The 12,243-nt window shown below is 41.1% G+C and overlaps 1 protein-coding gene across 2 annotated transcripts in view; it reads left to right on the plus strand.

Annotated features, from left to right (window-relative positions):
• The first annotated feature begins 4,222 nt into the window (after positions 1-4,222).
• Positions 4,223-12,243, plus strand: part of STAC (SH3 and cysteine rich domain) — a 73,430-nt gene continuing 65,409 nt past the window's right edge. The window contains exon 1 of one of the 2 annotated variants that reach the window (XM_039715237.1): positions 4,223-4,496. In XM_039715237.1, coding sequence (XP_039571171.1) covers positions 4,380-4,496 — 117 coding nt within the window. In that variant the 5' untranslated portion in view covers positions 4,223-4,379. Of the gene's footprint in view, positions 4,497-4,594; positions 4,716-12,243 lie in introns of those variants that run through there. The other variant, XM_039715238.1, reaches the window with a different exon arrangement.

Here is a 12,243-nt window from a genome sequence, read left to right on the forward strand (position 1 = left end):
GCCCTCTAGTCTGTCACTTGGAAACACAGAAGGATACTCTGGGCAATGCTCTTTGCAGTCTAGTAGCCAGCTGTGGGTGAAGCAGATGTTTGAGAGAAGAGTCCAGTGAAGATATCAACCAGAACATCTGACAAAAAGCACCATGCCAAAAGTAAAATTCTCGTCACAGATGGCACAAGGTATCCTCTTAACAGTTTCCACAATGATAAAATTTATTTGACAAAGAAAGAGAACTACTTCTCACCTGAAGTGCTCAAGAAATAGAACTGTTTCTCACCTGGAATGCTCACAAATTGGCCTGTGGGACTTGGGCTGAGGCTGATCAACTTTCACTGCAAGTGTACTAGGACAATTTTTTTGTTTGTTTGTTTTTTGTTTTTTGTTTTTTGTGTCTAATGGTTTCTGCGGCTCTCAGTCTGCATCATCTTGGAAGCTGGACTCTGTGGACTTGATTCTGCTTTCTTTCAAGAGACTGCTTTAGAAGATCCAGACTGCAGCAACCAGACTGATTCCTCACTTTGTAAAGCTTTGTAAACTTCTAGAGAGTGGTACATAGTAATTTGAACCAGTGCCATCTACAAGCAATATCATCTCTCTGTGCTCCCTTAGACCCTCTTAGCTCAGAAGCATGAGCTTGGTTCATGAGCCAAGCTCTGAATACTGACAATTATATCTCCCTCTTTCCTTTTTCGTTGTTATTTTTTCTCTACTAACATGGGAGTCTAAACAGAAATAAAATATTTGGTAAGTACTCATTCCTTATCATTCTTGTAGTGAAATACAGTACTGTGCATGTATATCATTGGCAGAGAGGTGCTCAATTATTTCAAAGGAATGTCCATACCAAACAAAGCAAAAAAAAGGGAGGCAAAAACCATGGCATGGGCCAGATCCCACCAGCCTAATCTTGCTACTGTGGAGGAACAGCAAGTGTGTATTTATATATTGCTGGAGTCAGGAGTTTCGGGGGTGCTTTTGTCAGGCTGGCTTCAGCCAGAGCTAAGGAAGAACTATGGGAGTCCCAGCACGGAAGGCTGTGTCATACCACACCCTGTCACCTTCGTGTGTGGGACCCAAGAGTGGGAGTGAAGCAGGGCAGACAAGAAATGGCACCCATGCAGCCAACATCAGACCACAGCAGCCATGCAGCCAGCATCAGACCACAGCAGCCATGCAGCCAACATCAGACCACAGCAGCCATGCAGCCAGCATCAGACCACCAGCAGAGGAATGCTTGGCAGGGACTCCAGGCAACACACAACAGCTTTCACACAGCCAAACAACTTCACTGGGGGCTGGGAATTGGCATTCATGTTTTATTCATCCAAATTGCTTTTCCCCACTCCAGAAATCTTACACTCCTCTCTACACTACAGAAGCTGTTCAATTTCCTCTTGTTTAGCACTGTGCTGCAGTGCTCCCATTTCCTCTGAGCACCTTCACATAGAGACTGAACGGCAGTAATGACAAGTCCAACTTCTCAGGAGTGAAGCGTGGGTGAGAGATGTAGGTTCCTGTAACTTGATCAGTCTGTTTTGTTTTACTGTATATTAGATCTTCAATAGCCAGCTCCCATGGAAGGAAATAAAAATGTAACAAATCCAGTTTCCTTTCCTTTTTGCATTTTTGGTAAAATTTTATGTTTGACTCATCTTTCCCAAGCTAATTGTCAAGAAACTGACAAATCCATCGTGGTTGACAAGTGAGTAATTGGGGGAAGAGAAGGAGTGCAGCAGGTGTTAGTACTAATTTGGTAAAACAATTAAAGTAAAGAGTGGTATGATAGTCACTTACACAATCATGACGTTACAAGCTCTTCATACAAAATGTGTGCAGGATTTTACAACACTCAGAGAATTAACTATTAACTCTCCACTCTACACCCATTTCAAAGGTAACCTTCAAGTTCACCATAAGATGTTTTTGAGCCTTTTAACAGGAAAGAGCAGATCAGTGGGGAACCAGGCAGAATTTAGTTTTATGATTCTCACCTGTCAGGTTGCTGGGCACACAGAACAGTTCCTTGCGGGGGCAGACCCCATGTGCTGGCCATGGCTTGGCTGCTCTAGGCTGGACCATTAGGGAAGGATGCCAGGGCGGCAGCATTCAATTGCTGTTGCCCTGCCAAGATCTCTGTTACCCTAATTCTCCAAAACTGTGGCTCTAACGAGTCAGTGCTCCTTGCTAAGAGGATGATTTTACAGCAAAACCCAAATGTTACTTGCTGAGTGAAGAAATTACCTTTGCACCTGGAGAATTCCTCCAGCACTGAAGGGGATAGTCTAAGACACTGCTGCATTTTAGAAAGTAAGCCCTTGGAAATAAATTCTTCTGCTTACCTGCCAAATCTGCCCCTCTGAGCTCTGTATTTCCTTGCATCAATCTCAGTTGTTACTGCCACTGCCTCAAGAGCAAACAGTGTTCTCGTTTTGATCCCTGTAATCGTGTTAGTGAGTGCAGGCCAAATAATAGGTTCTATTGGCAGACCCTTAAGACACTCTTTTGCTCTGAAGTAGCTGTACAAATAGCATTGCAGCATTTCATCTTTATTGTCTGCTAAGGATTATGGTATCTTATATGCTCTGATTCAAAAACATAAAGATCTTTTCCCCATCTAAGTTCTAGTCCTGAAGATTCACTGCGGATTCAAAGAGAAGCTGATTTTTTTTTTTTTTCTGACTTCTGCATAGTTGTTAAGAATACAGAGGCTGCAGGGCAATTTCTGCTTTGGCTTTCATCTGTATAACCCCTACTATCTTGTAAACTTGCTTTCACTTTCACACACTGATTATTTGAGTTGAAGGGGGCCTGCAAGGCAGCTCCAAGTAGCAATTGTGTTTCTAAGGGATGGGGCCAGAGGGGAATCTGGTGTCCTCTCCCAGAGCTACAAGGTACTAAAGATCATCTCTGACTTAAACCCCATCAAGTCACCTCCAAACACCTGTACAGATCCACTAAACAATTATTTTATTTTCTTCTCACTTTCCAGGATGTAAGTATTTCTATTAGAAACATATTTGGGTTGCCTTTTTCTGTTTTCTTTAAATGAAACAGTCATCTCCACCAGCCATATGGAGTGGCACCCGCTCAGCAAAGCGTGTCTGGTCGGAAGCAGATCCATTCAACCTTTCACAATACAGACCTCAATTCCGCAGGGAAGAGTGCTGACAAGCACCTTTGCAGCAGATTTAAATCAGAGGCAAAACCTCAAGCAATATAAAGCAATCTAAGGCAGACAGCAAAGTCACGCTGACCTTCTGCCAGCAGTACTGCAGACCTGAGCGTGACTTCAGGTGCTGCATCCTCAGGAATGACGGCACTGGGGGAAGCCAACAGGCTCTTCCCAATGGCTGCCTCTGCTCTGCTGCTGCCTGATGGAGTGTTATCACTATGACAACCTACAGGTATAGTATGTGCATGATAGTGGGAGCTCCAGATGACCCAGATTGCGTGTGCATGGCTCAGAGCGGGGCTTCCCTGCCTGGGAGGGGAGCAAGGAACACGTGGATCCACAGGTAACTCTCCCCTGGCTCTGTCTTGTCATTTGCTAGCAAGTTTGAGATGTGGGCAAGGTGGGAGCCTTAGAGACACTGAGTAGCTAGGATTTTAAATAATCTTCTCTGGGACAAGGTAAGACAGAAAAAAAGGGTCTTTTTCTAGAGCCCTTTTTCTTATTTTTCTTCTGCTGGGCTTCTTTTTCTTCAGTAAAAGACATGAAAGAATATAAGGGTACCCTTCAACTCTGCCAGTCTGTTAAAAGGTAAAATGCTTCCAAACCTCATATGCACTGCCTGCCTGCCTCTGTCTGTGTGTGTGTGCATGTGCATGCACGCGTTAGTTTCTTTCACTACTATGACAGCACATGCTCCTCCAGAGCTGTTCACAGCATCAGAAATACAACTCCTCCCTCCAGTGCCGTGTGTGTGTGTGTGTCTGTGTATCGGTGTGTCTATCTGTCTGTGTGTGTGTGTGTTCGTGGCTTGGGCTCGCTGCTTCAGCTCACTGCCCTCTCATTGTGGGGCTGACCGTCACGACACTGCTCCACACCTCCAGGCTTCATATGGAGGGGAGGAGTATCGGGGAAAAGCAGGCACACAACTGACCTACAGAACCATCGATAACTTACTCCCTCGCAGCACAATCGCATAGGAAAGGGGAGGGAGAGAGGGAGGAAGGAGGGGAAGGAGGAGGAGGAGAAGGGGGGAAAAAAAAAGAAAATCCAGAGAATTCTAGTCTGGCAAATATAGTGAAACCAAGCGGTCGGAGTTCATTTGCTCTAGAAGAGCAGAGAAGAAAGAGGACGTTAAATGAAAAAAAGCAAGAACCATCTGTAGCTTTTTTTTTTTTTTTCCTGATAGTAGCGGTGTTTTAGAGGTAAAATGATTCCTCCGAGCAGCACGGCTGAAGTCAGCGTGGACAGTGTGGAGAAAGAGAATGAAGTGGAGAGCACAGAGCAGCCCCCCTCTCCAGCATCAACTACCAGCCAGGAATCAAAGGTACTCAGAGAATGAGATTTTTTTTTTTCCTCTTTCTTTGTTTTGAAAAGAGATGTATTGCTTTGATTTTCATTTGGAGGGAGCCCTGTGCCAGGATCGGCGGCAGAGTACAGTGAGCCACCTCTGACTGCGGTGCCTGCTCCAACACTCCTGCTTCTGAATTCTCCCTGTCACCTCAGCTGTCTGAGCTGGGAAATCCCTGCCTTCTGAGATGTTTGGGTTTGTGGATTTCTGCCTGTGTTTTCTTCTCCTTGTAACATGCTGGGGTAGTGACGGGGCTCAGGAAGGGGATGGCTGTCAATGGACATTGTTAGCTGTTTTCACACCAAGTATCAGATCACTGAAAAGGTTTTTGTTGGAAAAATTTATTTTCCTCAAAGGTTCATAGAAAATAATTTTGTCTGGGGGCTTGGGGTATTTCACCTGACTTTACTTCTCTGGAATACTCATCAGTGAACTTTCACTGTTTAATGAGTCTGTCAAAACAGGAAAGTCACAGCTTTATCACAACGAACCTTATGTACACCACACAGAAAAGGATTTTTGTTTTCACAGCCTTTTTTCTGTTTGTGAGTTTTTCAGTGTGGCTCAATTTACCTTACTGAAAATCAACTTTCAGCTCAAATGGCATGGCCTCTGAATTTTTAATTGACTTGCATGTGAAAAGTTTTTCTGACTGCTGGCGTGTTACTTGGAAGACGGAGAGGTAAAAGATAAAGTAGTAACCTTACATAATGAAAGTTCCTTGCAGCTGATTTGGATAATATGCTTGTACTGATCCTCTGTTACTTATGATTGATACCATGATAGTACCTGACAGATCTTTCTGTGAACTTCAGTGATGCTGTGTAAACATGTAAAAATAGGGAGGTTCTTGTCACTAGGAGCTTACAGGTGCGTAAAGCCTCAGGAGGTGTGAGCAAAAAACAGGTGCTTGACAGGGAAGGTCCTGTGCTGGCCTGAATTTAAAGGCAGTGGCTGTCTGGGTCTAATATAGAAAGACTGCTATATTATTCTGCAGTTACAGCTTTCCACTTTCTGGAGAGTGAGTCCAAATTATCTGTCTGTGTGGGTAGAGTTTTGACGCGGGCTTTGGGCTTCTTTATGTTATATTTATTTAGAAGCTATACTCCAAGGAGGAGAGCTGAGGTATTCCCTGTGTAATACAACCTCTTTAAAAGAGAAGAGCTTTTCCAGTAATAATAGGCTACAATATTCACTATACATATTTAGCTGTACTTGAGTCTCCCTTGTTCATGGAAAATGAAAAGTAAATGGATTATTATTGCTTATTGCTACAAGCTTGGGCTCTAAAAGGATGTGGGACCTAAATCCTACCCCCCCGGATCCATTTCTCTGGAATTACTGAAGTGTTATATGGGCAGTGGAAAGCTTTGCTCCTAGTGAGGTCCCCAAAGTACCTGCAGCCTTCCCTGCACTGCCAGAACCAGCTGCTCAAGTGTTCTGGGCTGTGCATGGAGCCTGGTGGGCTGTGTGCTGCCCGTGATCCCAGCTGTGATCCTCACCCTGTGCCGGAATGGCTGAGGAGCTCCATGTGCCACTTGATAACAATGGTGCTTGAGGGACTTTCCTGCTGGGTCACAGAATGCTGTTCCCAAAAGAGACTGGCATGGGTCCAAAACTCAGAGAAAGTGAAGAGCTGCTCAGAGGGTTCCCTCTTGCTGTTTGTGCACCCATGTGCTTCCAAGGATGACAACGGGAATTAGGCACATCTGGCCAGAGAACAAATAGGCTACAAACTAGTTTATAATCAAACATTATCATCATCAAATTTTTTCAGTCTTTTGAGCATTTGAAGAAATACACTGGAATAGCAAAAGCTGTGACCATGCAGTTGATGCCATTACTTGGAGGGAGATATTCTTAGTAAACAAATAATCTGTGTATTCACATTTTAGAGCTGCAAATATGATCAGATAGAATGATGTATTGTCATTTCAATAGATAGAGTCAAAAGAGACTTCTGATCACTGGAGTAATAAGCTTTCTTTTTCTGATCCAAGGAAACAGGAGGATGGAAAAAATTCTGTGATTTCATAAAGATATTGTTTATGCTTGGGTTTTTTTTTAATTTTCTAAGATAATTCCTAAGGTACTTCAGAAACTAGAGTCTGACAGAAGCATAGGTCAGCTTTTACCCTGTGGTGTCCCATGCTGAGGGAGCTATCCTGTCATTCACAGGAAACTAAGCTTTCTTCAGGTACTCTCTGCTGCTCATGTTAACAAGTTCATGTCTGCTGCATTTACTGCAAAACTGTTTGTGCAGTATCTAATTAGCCCACAACAACTTTTTTTCTGTGGCAAAACACTTCAAACTTGATATTTTTTTTCTCTGGCAAAACACTCCACCTATTATGACTCCAAATATACAAAGAGAACCAATATGGATAGTAGCAACCTTCAAAATGCCTTTGAAAACACTTCAGCAGAAAAGCAATTTTGAAAAAAATAACATAGAACTAATAGATGCAAGCTTCCTTCCAGTCCAGTGTAATCACAGACATTGGTGGCACATAATCCCTGCTCATATTAAAGTCCAGAAATGAGTTTTATCTCTCACCCTCCAGAGTGTACTTAGAAGATGACAGGGAGCAGGTACTGCAGCTTCTGACTAGAGTTTGAGAGGCAGAACTTCAGGCTGCTACCAAGTAGCTGAAATTTGGAAGGATGACTCTTGTGTGTTAGTCACAGACCTTTGTTGCAGGAAAGCAGCTCACTCTTAAACACGTGCTAAAGCCTCCTACCACCTTTTCCTGAGGATTAGGAGCATGGCTGCAGGTGGGCACACCCTGGCTGTTGAAAGAGCCTTCCTGTGGTACTCTATGCACTGTTACTGTGCTAAAAATCCTAGACCCTGAGTGACTAAGAATCTTGCAAAACTAATAATTTATTTATTAAACTAATTTATTGGCTCTTGAATACATTTACTTCACACCTCAGTAAGACTTGAGTGGATACTTTAAAGTTTACCAGGAGAATGACTTTAGGAGGATACCACACAAATACATGAAATTGCTAAATTTCTTACATTCATGTAATTGTAGTTATGGCTCCCACCTGTTTGGGACATTTACACCTGGTTTCCAAGAGGGCAAATTACTAGTTTGCCAAAGTCTTTTGTAAATTTACAACTCAGCAAGGGAGGAAGTCATTAGTTAATGAATCCCGAGGGAAAATTTCTTCTGGGTGGTAGCAATTAAAGACACACTGCATATTTATTTAACCACTAACTTAGCAATATAAGCGGAAATCTAGTGGCAGTAGAGACCATATTTCTGATGTCTTTTATCTAAATGTACATTGGAATTTAGTAAAGAAAACCAAAATTTGTCTAAAATTAATATGTGGCCATAGAAAGGAATCCTACACATGGCATGATTTCTTTATGTTTTATTCTTGTTTTATCTTACTGACATTTGTATATGAAGAGGAAAGAACCCATTTCTGCTCATTTTCTTAGGTATGAATCAAATTGTTATCACTCTTCTGTGAGCAATGGCTGGGGTATTCCTAGGCAATAGGGTTATCTTTGAAAATTCCTTTAGCATTTTTAAGTTTTAGGGGACACCTGAGCATCTACAATGTTTCAGCTAGTGCCACTAGAATGGATTAGCACTGCTGATCCTCAAGCTATTAGAGTTCCATGTCAATATGTTAAAAGTCTTTCAGGCTTTCTCATGTACCTCAGAAGGGGTATCAATGCCCACCATTGCAGACAATCTATCATGTAAAAGTTACTTGTTAGAAAATATTGATGAATTTCTGTGAAGACCAATTTTTTCCCCCACAGTTTTCCCATTTCCATCTACTTTATTTGATAAAATACAACTGTAATTGTGTTATACTGTAATCACACATCTTTGGAAGGACTCAGAATTTTCCTCTGAACCACAAATTGATGGGTCAAAGAAATTGCTCACATTCAGGTCAGCTAGGTAATTTGAGCAGCTAAAAAATTGAAGAAAAAAAAAAATTAGATGCCTAAATGTATATGGTATCTGGACTATGTATTTAAAAAAAAAAAAAAAAGAGTCAGCCCCAGTCTGACACTTTCACACACTAACTACCTAGTGGATAATATTCAGGGAAATGCAGACCATTATCTTCAAATTCAGGTATGGCAATTCAGGAAATGCAACAGTTGTTCCAACACGAGCTAACCTGATAAGCAGTACATAAAATGGAAGTTGAAAAGAGTAGGAAGCCAATAAAATAATTAAGCATTGAAGTTCAAGATGTGAACTTCTTTTATGAATATCCCTACATTGATCACAAAGACTGAACTTGCATACCTGTCCTGCTGGATCAATTGAGAAATATTGCTTACTTGAGGTTCAAAACCAGGTGTTAATATTGAATATTGAACCAACATAAACAGCTTGAAACTCTTTGGGTTGTGTGCCGTTTAAATCACATAGAACTTGTCCTATGCTGTTAAGCAGAGTTCTTCTCCACTTAAAGGGTTAATACTTTATGAGGCTCCATAGATGGTTACTCATCAATATTTTAAAAGGCCAGGCAGTATGGTGTGCAGTTAGTGTTTCACCCTCCACTCCAGTGATAAATATCCAGCGTGTAAACTACTGCTGTAGTCTTCAAAGGAATACCAAACAGCTTAAAAACATCCCATGAAAGGGGAAGAAAGAACAGTTTTCCTTCTCCGTGTTACTTCCATGCCTCTGTGTCAAATGGTGAGTACATGCTGTGAAGGTAAGACTAAGGGAAACAAATTAGTTTAAATATTTTTTTGTGTTTTGCAACAAATTACGTAAAGAAAAGTTTCATTAAAGCAGGAAAGTAATACTCTAACCTATCAATGTCTCCTCAGCAGACTCATTCTTGTGTTTACACTTATTTTGACTTTTCTTTCTTATTCTTGTTGTGTTTGAAACTCTCTGGTATTGTTTTTTCTTTGATATATGTATATATATATATCAGATATATATCTGATGTCAGATAAGTTTCTAGGCACTTTGAGATATCTAAGATGAAATAGAAATGTGATCCATTCATTCTGTTCGCACTTTCAATGGTGCCAAAGTGGAGAAGAAATCTATTACATTTCTACAACCAAAAATGACTTGACTGAAATCTGGTGTGGTTAAAAAAAAAAGGATTTTTACAATAGTGCAAATTTTCACTGATACAAAACAAATTATTTACACAGCTGAAAGAGAGTTCAGTCCACTGGCTCAGTTTCTTACACTGTATTCTTCTTCATAAAGTAATTCTCTTGACTTCAGCTTTTACCACTACTTTTAAAAAGCTCTGCCAACACCTGTATGACCATAATAATGGCTAAGGGATGTCCTCTACGCTTCATCCTCTTCTAATTCCAGTATACATTTATTTTTTGCTAGCTTGTGTGGCATTGTAATTTTAACAATATTGCTTTAGCTTAAACATCTCCTTTCCATGCTTGGTGCAGGTTTCCATCACATAATTTACTTTCATATCGCTTACCAACCTCTAATTTTTTATACTAAATAATCTGGGCTGGGCTGACATAAACTCTTCATTCTTCATCTCATTATGGTAGCAGAGCAGTGCCCCCATTTCAATACTGAATTATCTTTCTTGAAAAATAGTGACTGAGTTTGTGCATGGTATTCTCTGTGAGAGCTTGTACAGTATCATTAATTCCCAGAAACCTTTCTTCTAATCTTTGTGTCTCCTAGTCACTCCTTGGTGAACCAGAGGTCTCCATTCTATTTTTCTGTAATTTCCAGGGGACCCAGGCAGGATACATTTGTCTGTCTTCATCTGCAGTGGTTTGAATCAGATCGCTGGCACTGAAGTTTGCATTTCCAGGGCTGAACTTTATCCCATTTCCCTGACTTCATCCCTCTAGATCCAGGCTGCCCCATATGTGACAATGCTTCCCACCTCAAGTTAAAGAAGCTTCCCCATCTGACTATCCAGGAGCCACTCTGGCACAGTCCCTCTCAGACCACCCAAGCTGGGACCAAGGCCTCTTCCCAGCTCCACATCCCACACTCACACATGAGTAAGCAAGCTTCCTTACCCACTTGACCCCAGATTTCCTATAGCCCCTTCTCAGATGTTTCGATCCTTAAAACAATTTAATCACGGTGCAATAGCAGAATAACAGCTTGAGGCGGTTGCCTCCAAGGAGGGACCCCAAACCAGGGAAACCCTGGGGGTTTACAGCTTTCCAGGTAAGCCTGGGAAAGCCTGGAGTCCTCAGCTCCTGCCCTGTGGTTCCTGCCATGTCTCTGGTCACTGTGCCACAGGTTCCCATACCCTTTGTTATGCAAAGGGTCATCAGTTCATAGTCTTGCCTGGGGTCCTGCCACCCAGAGCTCAATCTGCAGCTGCACAGGGAGCTGTCTGTGCTAAATGTATTCCTCAACAGTGCCAGAGGGCAATGGCCTTATGACCTGTGTAATCTTTGCAAAAAATCTAGTAATAAAAGTAGAGAGAGCAATATTGACCCTAAAAGTGCTGTTCTTTGAAGAACTCCACCCATAACCAACCCTTAACCCCTCCTTTCAACAGTATCCATATCCCACTGAACTTTCCATTAAACTTATTTACAACTTTCCTTCTTTTATATTTTTGCTAATAGATACCCTTTCAGCAGCGTATTCAATAATTTAAATGAAATCCAAACAGATACAGTCTACCTTTGACCTATTACATTTTCTAGAAAATTGTCTAGAAAATTGTTCATCTTATTCATTACAACTGATCTAGGAGGATTTCTCTTTTTTTATTGTTTCATTTTGATTTGGTTTTGTCAAATTCTGTTGAGGTCAGATTTAAAAATCTGTATTTGCTGGGATCACATTTTCTGCCTCTCAACAGAGACCTTAATTTCACTTTATATCATTTCTGTCTTGATAAAGCTTGTTAAGGAAATTTGTTTCTAGACTTTTAAAGTCAAATTTTATAACAGAGATTACATTACTTGTTTCTTTTCTCCCTTTCACCTCAACAGACACATTAAACTGCTTTTTTAATGTTGTGCCATAAATTTTTGTAATCTCTTTCCTATTGTTCCAGTTGTTTTTCCCCAGGATCATTGTTCTGGGAAGAAGGTATGCTGAAGTGCTTGCTGAAGGTCCAAACCAGCCTTTTATCCTGCCCTTACTGTACCACAGCCTTTTTCTTCTTTTTCTTTCCCTAGCCCAAATCTGTCCACTGACATCTCCTAAAATACATTTTCAAAGGACCCACTTAGCTTTTCTTGACAATTAATATCCTTTGACTTAAGGAACTGTGCTTGAAAAGTCCAGTTTTATTTCCAGTGTCTGTTTTACTATTTTTTTCTTTCTCTTGTTCTCTTCCCCACCTTCTTTGTAGACTCTTTTCTTAGTCCAGATTTCCTTTTTGAGGTAACTATTTTCATGCAGTTTTCCAAGAGCATACATTCACAGAGTCTTTTTATTTATCTTCATTTCATAGCATTAGTATTAGTAGTAACAGCTTTGGAGAAATTATATGTCTCTTACACATCCAAGCACATTCAAGACAGCTCTGCTGCACTCCAGACCACTGCTGAGACATCCATACCTTCCTACAGTTAAAACTTGGGGTTCTTCTGTGTCACACTCCAAAGAGTGATGTGGTCTAAAATACCCCTCTAAGTATCTGAGAGTGCTGAAGGCCTTAAGTTTCTTCAGGATAATGGAGCACATCAGTTTTGGATTTTTGAAATCCAAAGCATGGCTTAGATGTTCATTTTTCCTGTGCACTTTATTTA

The sequence above is a fragment of the Passer montanus genome, unplaced genomic scaffold (genome assembly GCF_014805655.1).
Source record: "Passer montanus isolate IOZ18808 unplaced genomic scaffold, ASM1480565v1 scaffold32, whole genome shotgun sequence".
Taxonomy (NCBI): domain Eukaryota; kingdom Metazoa; phylum Chordata; class Aves; order Passeriformes; family Passeridae; genus Passer; species Passer montanus.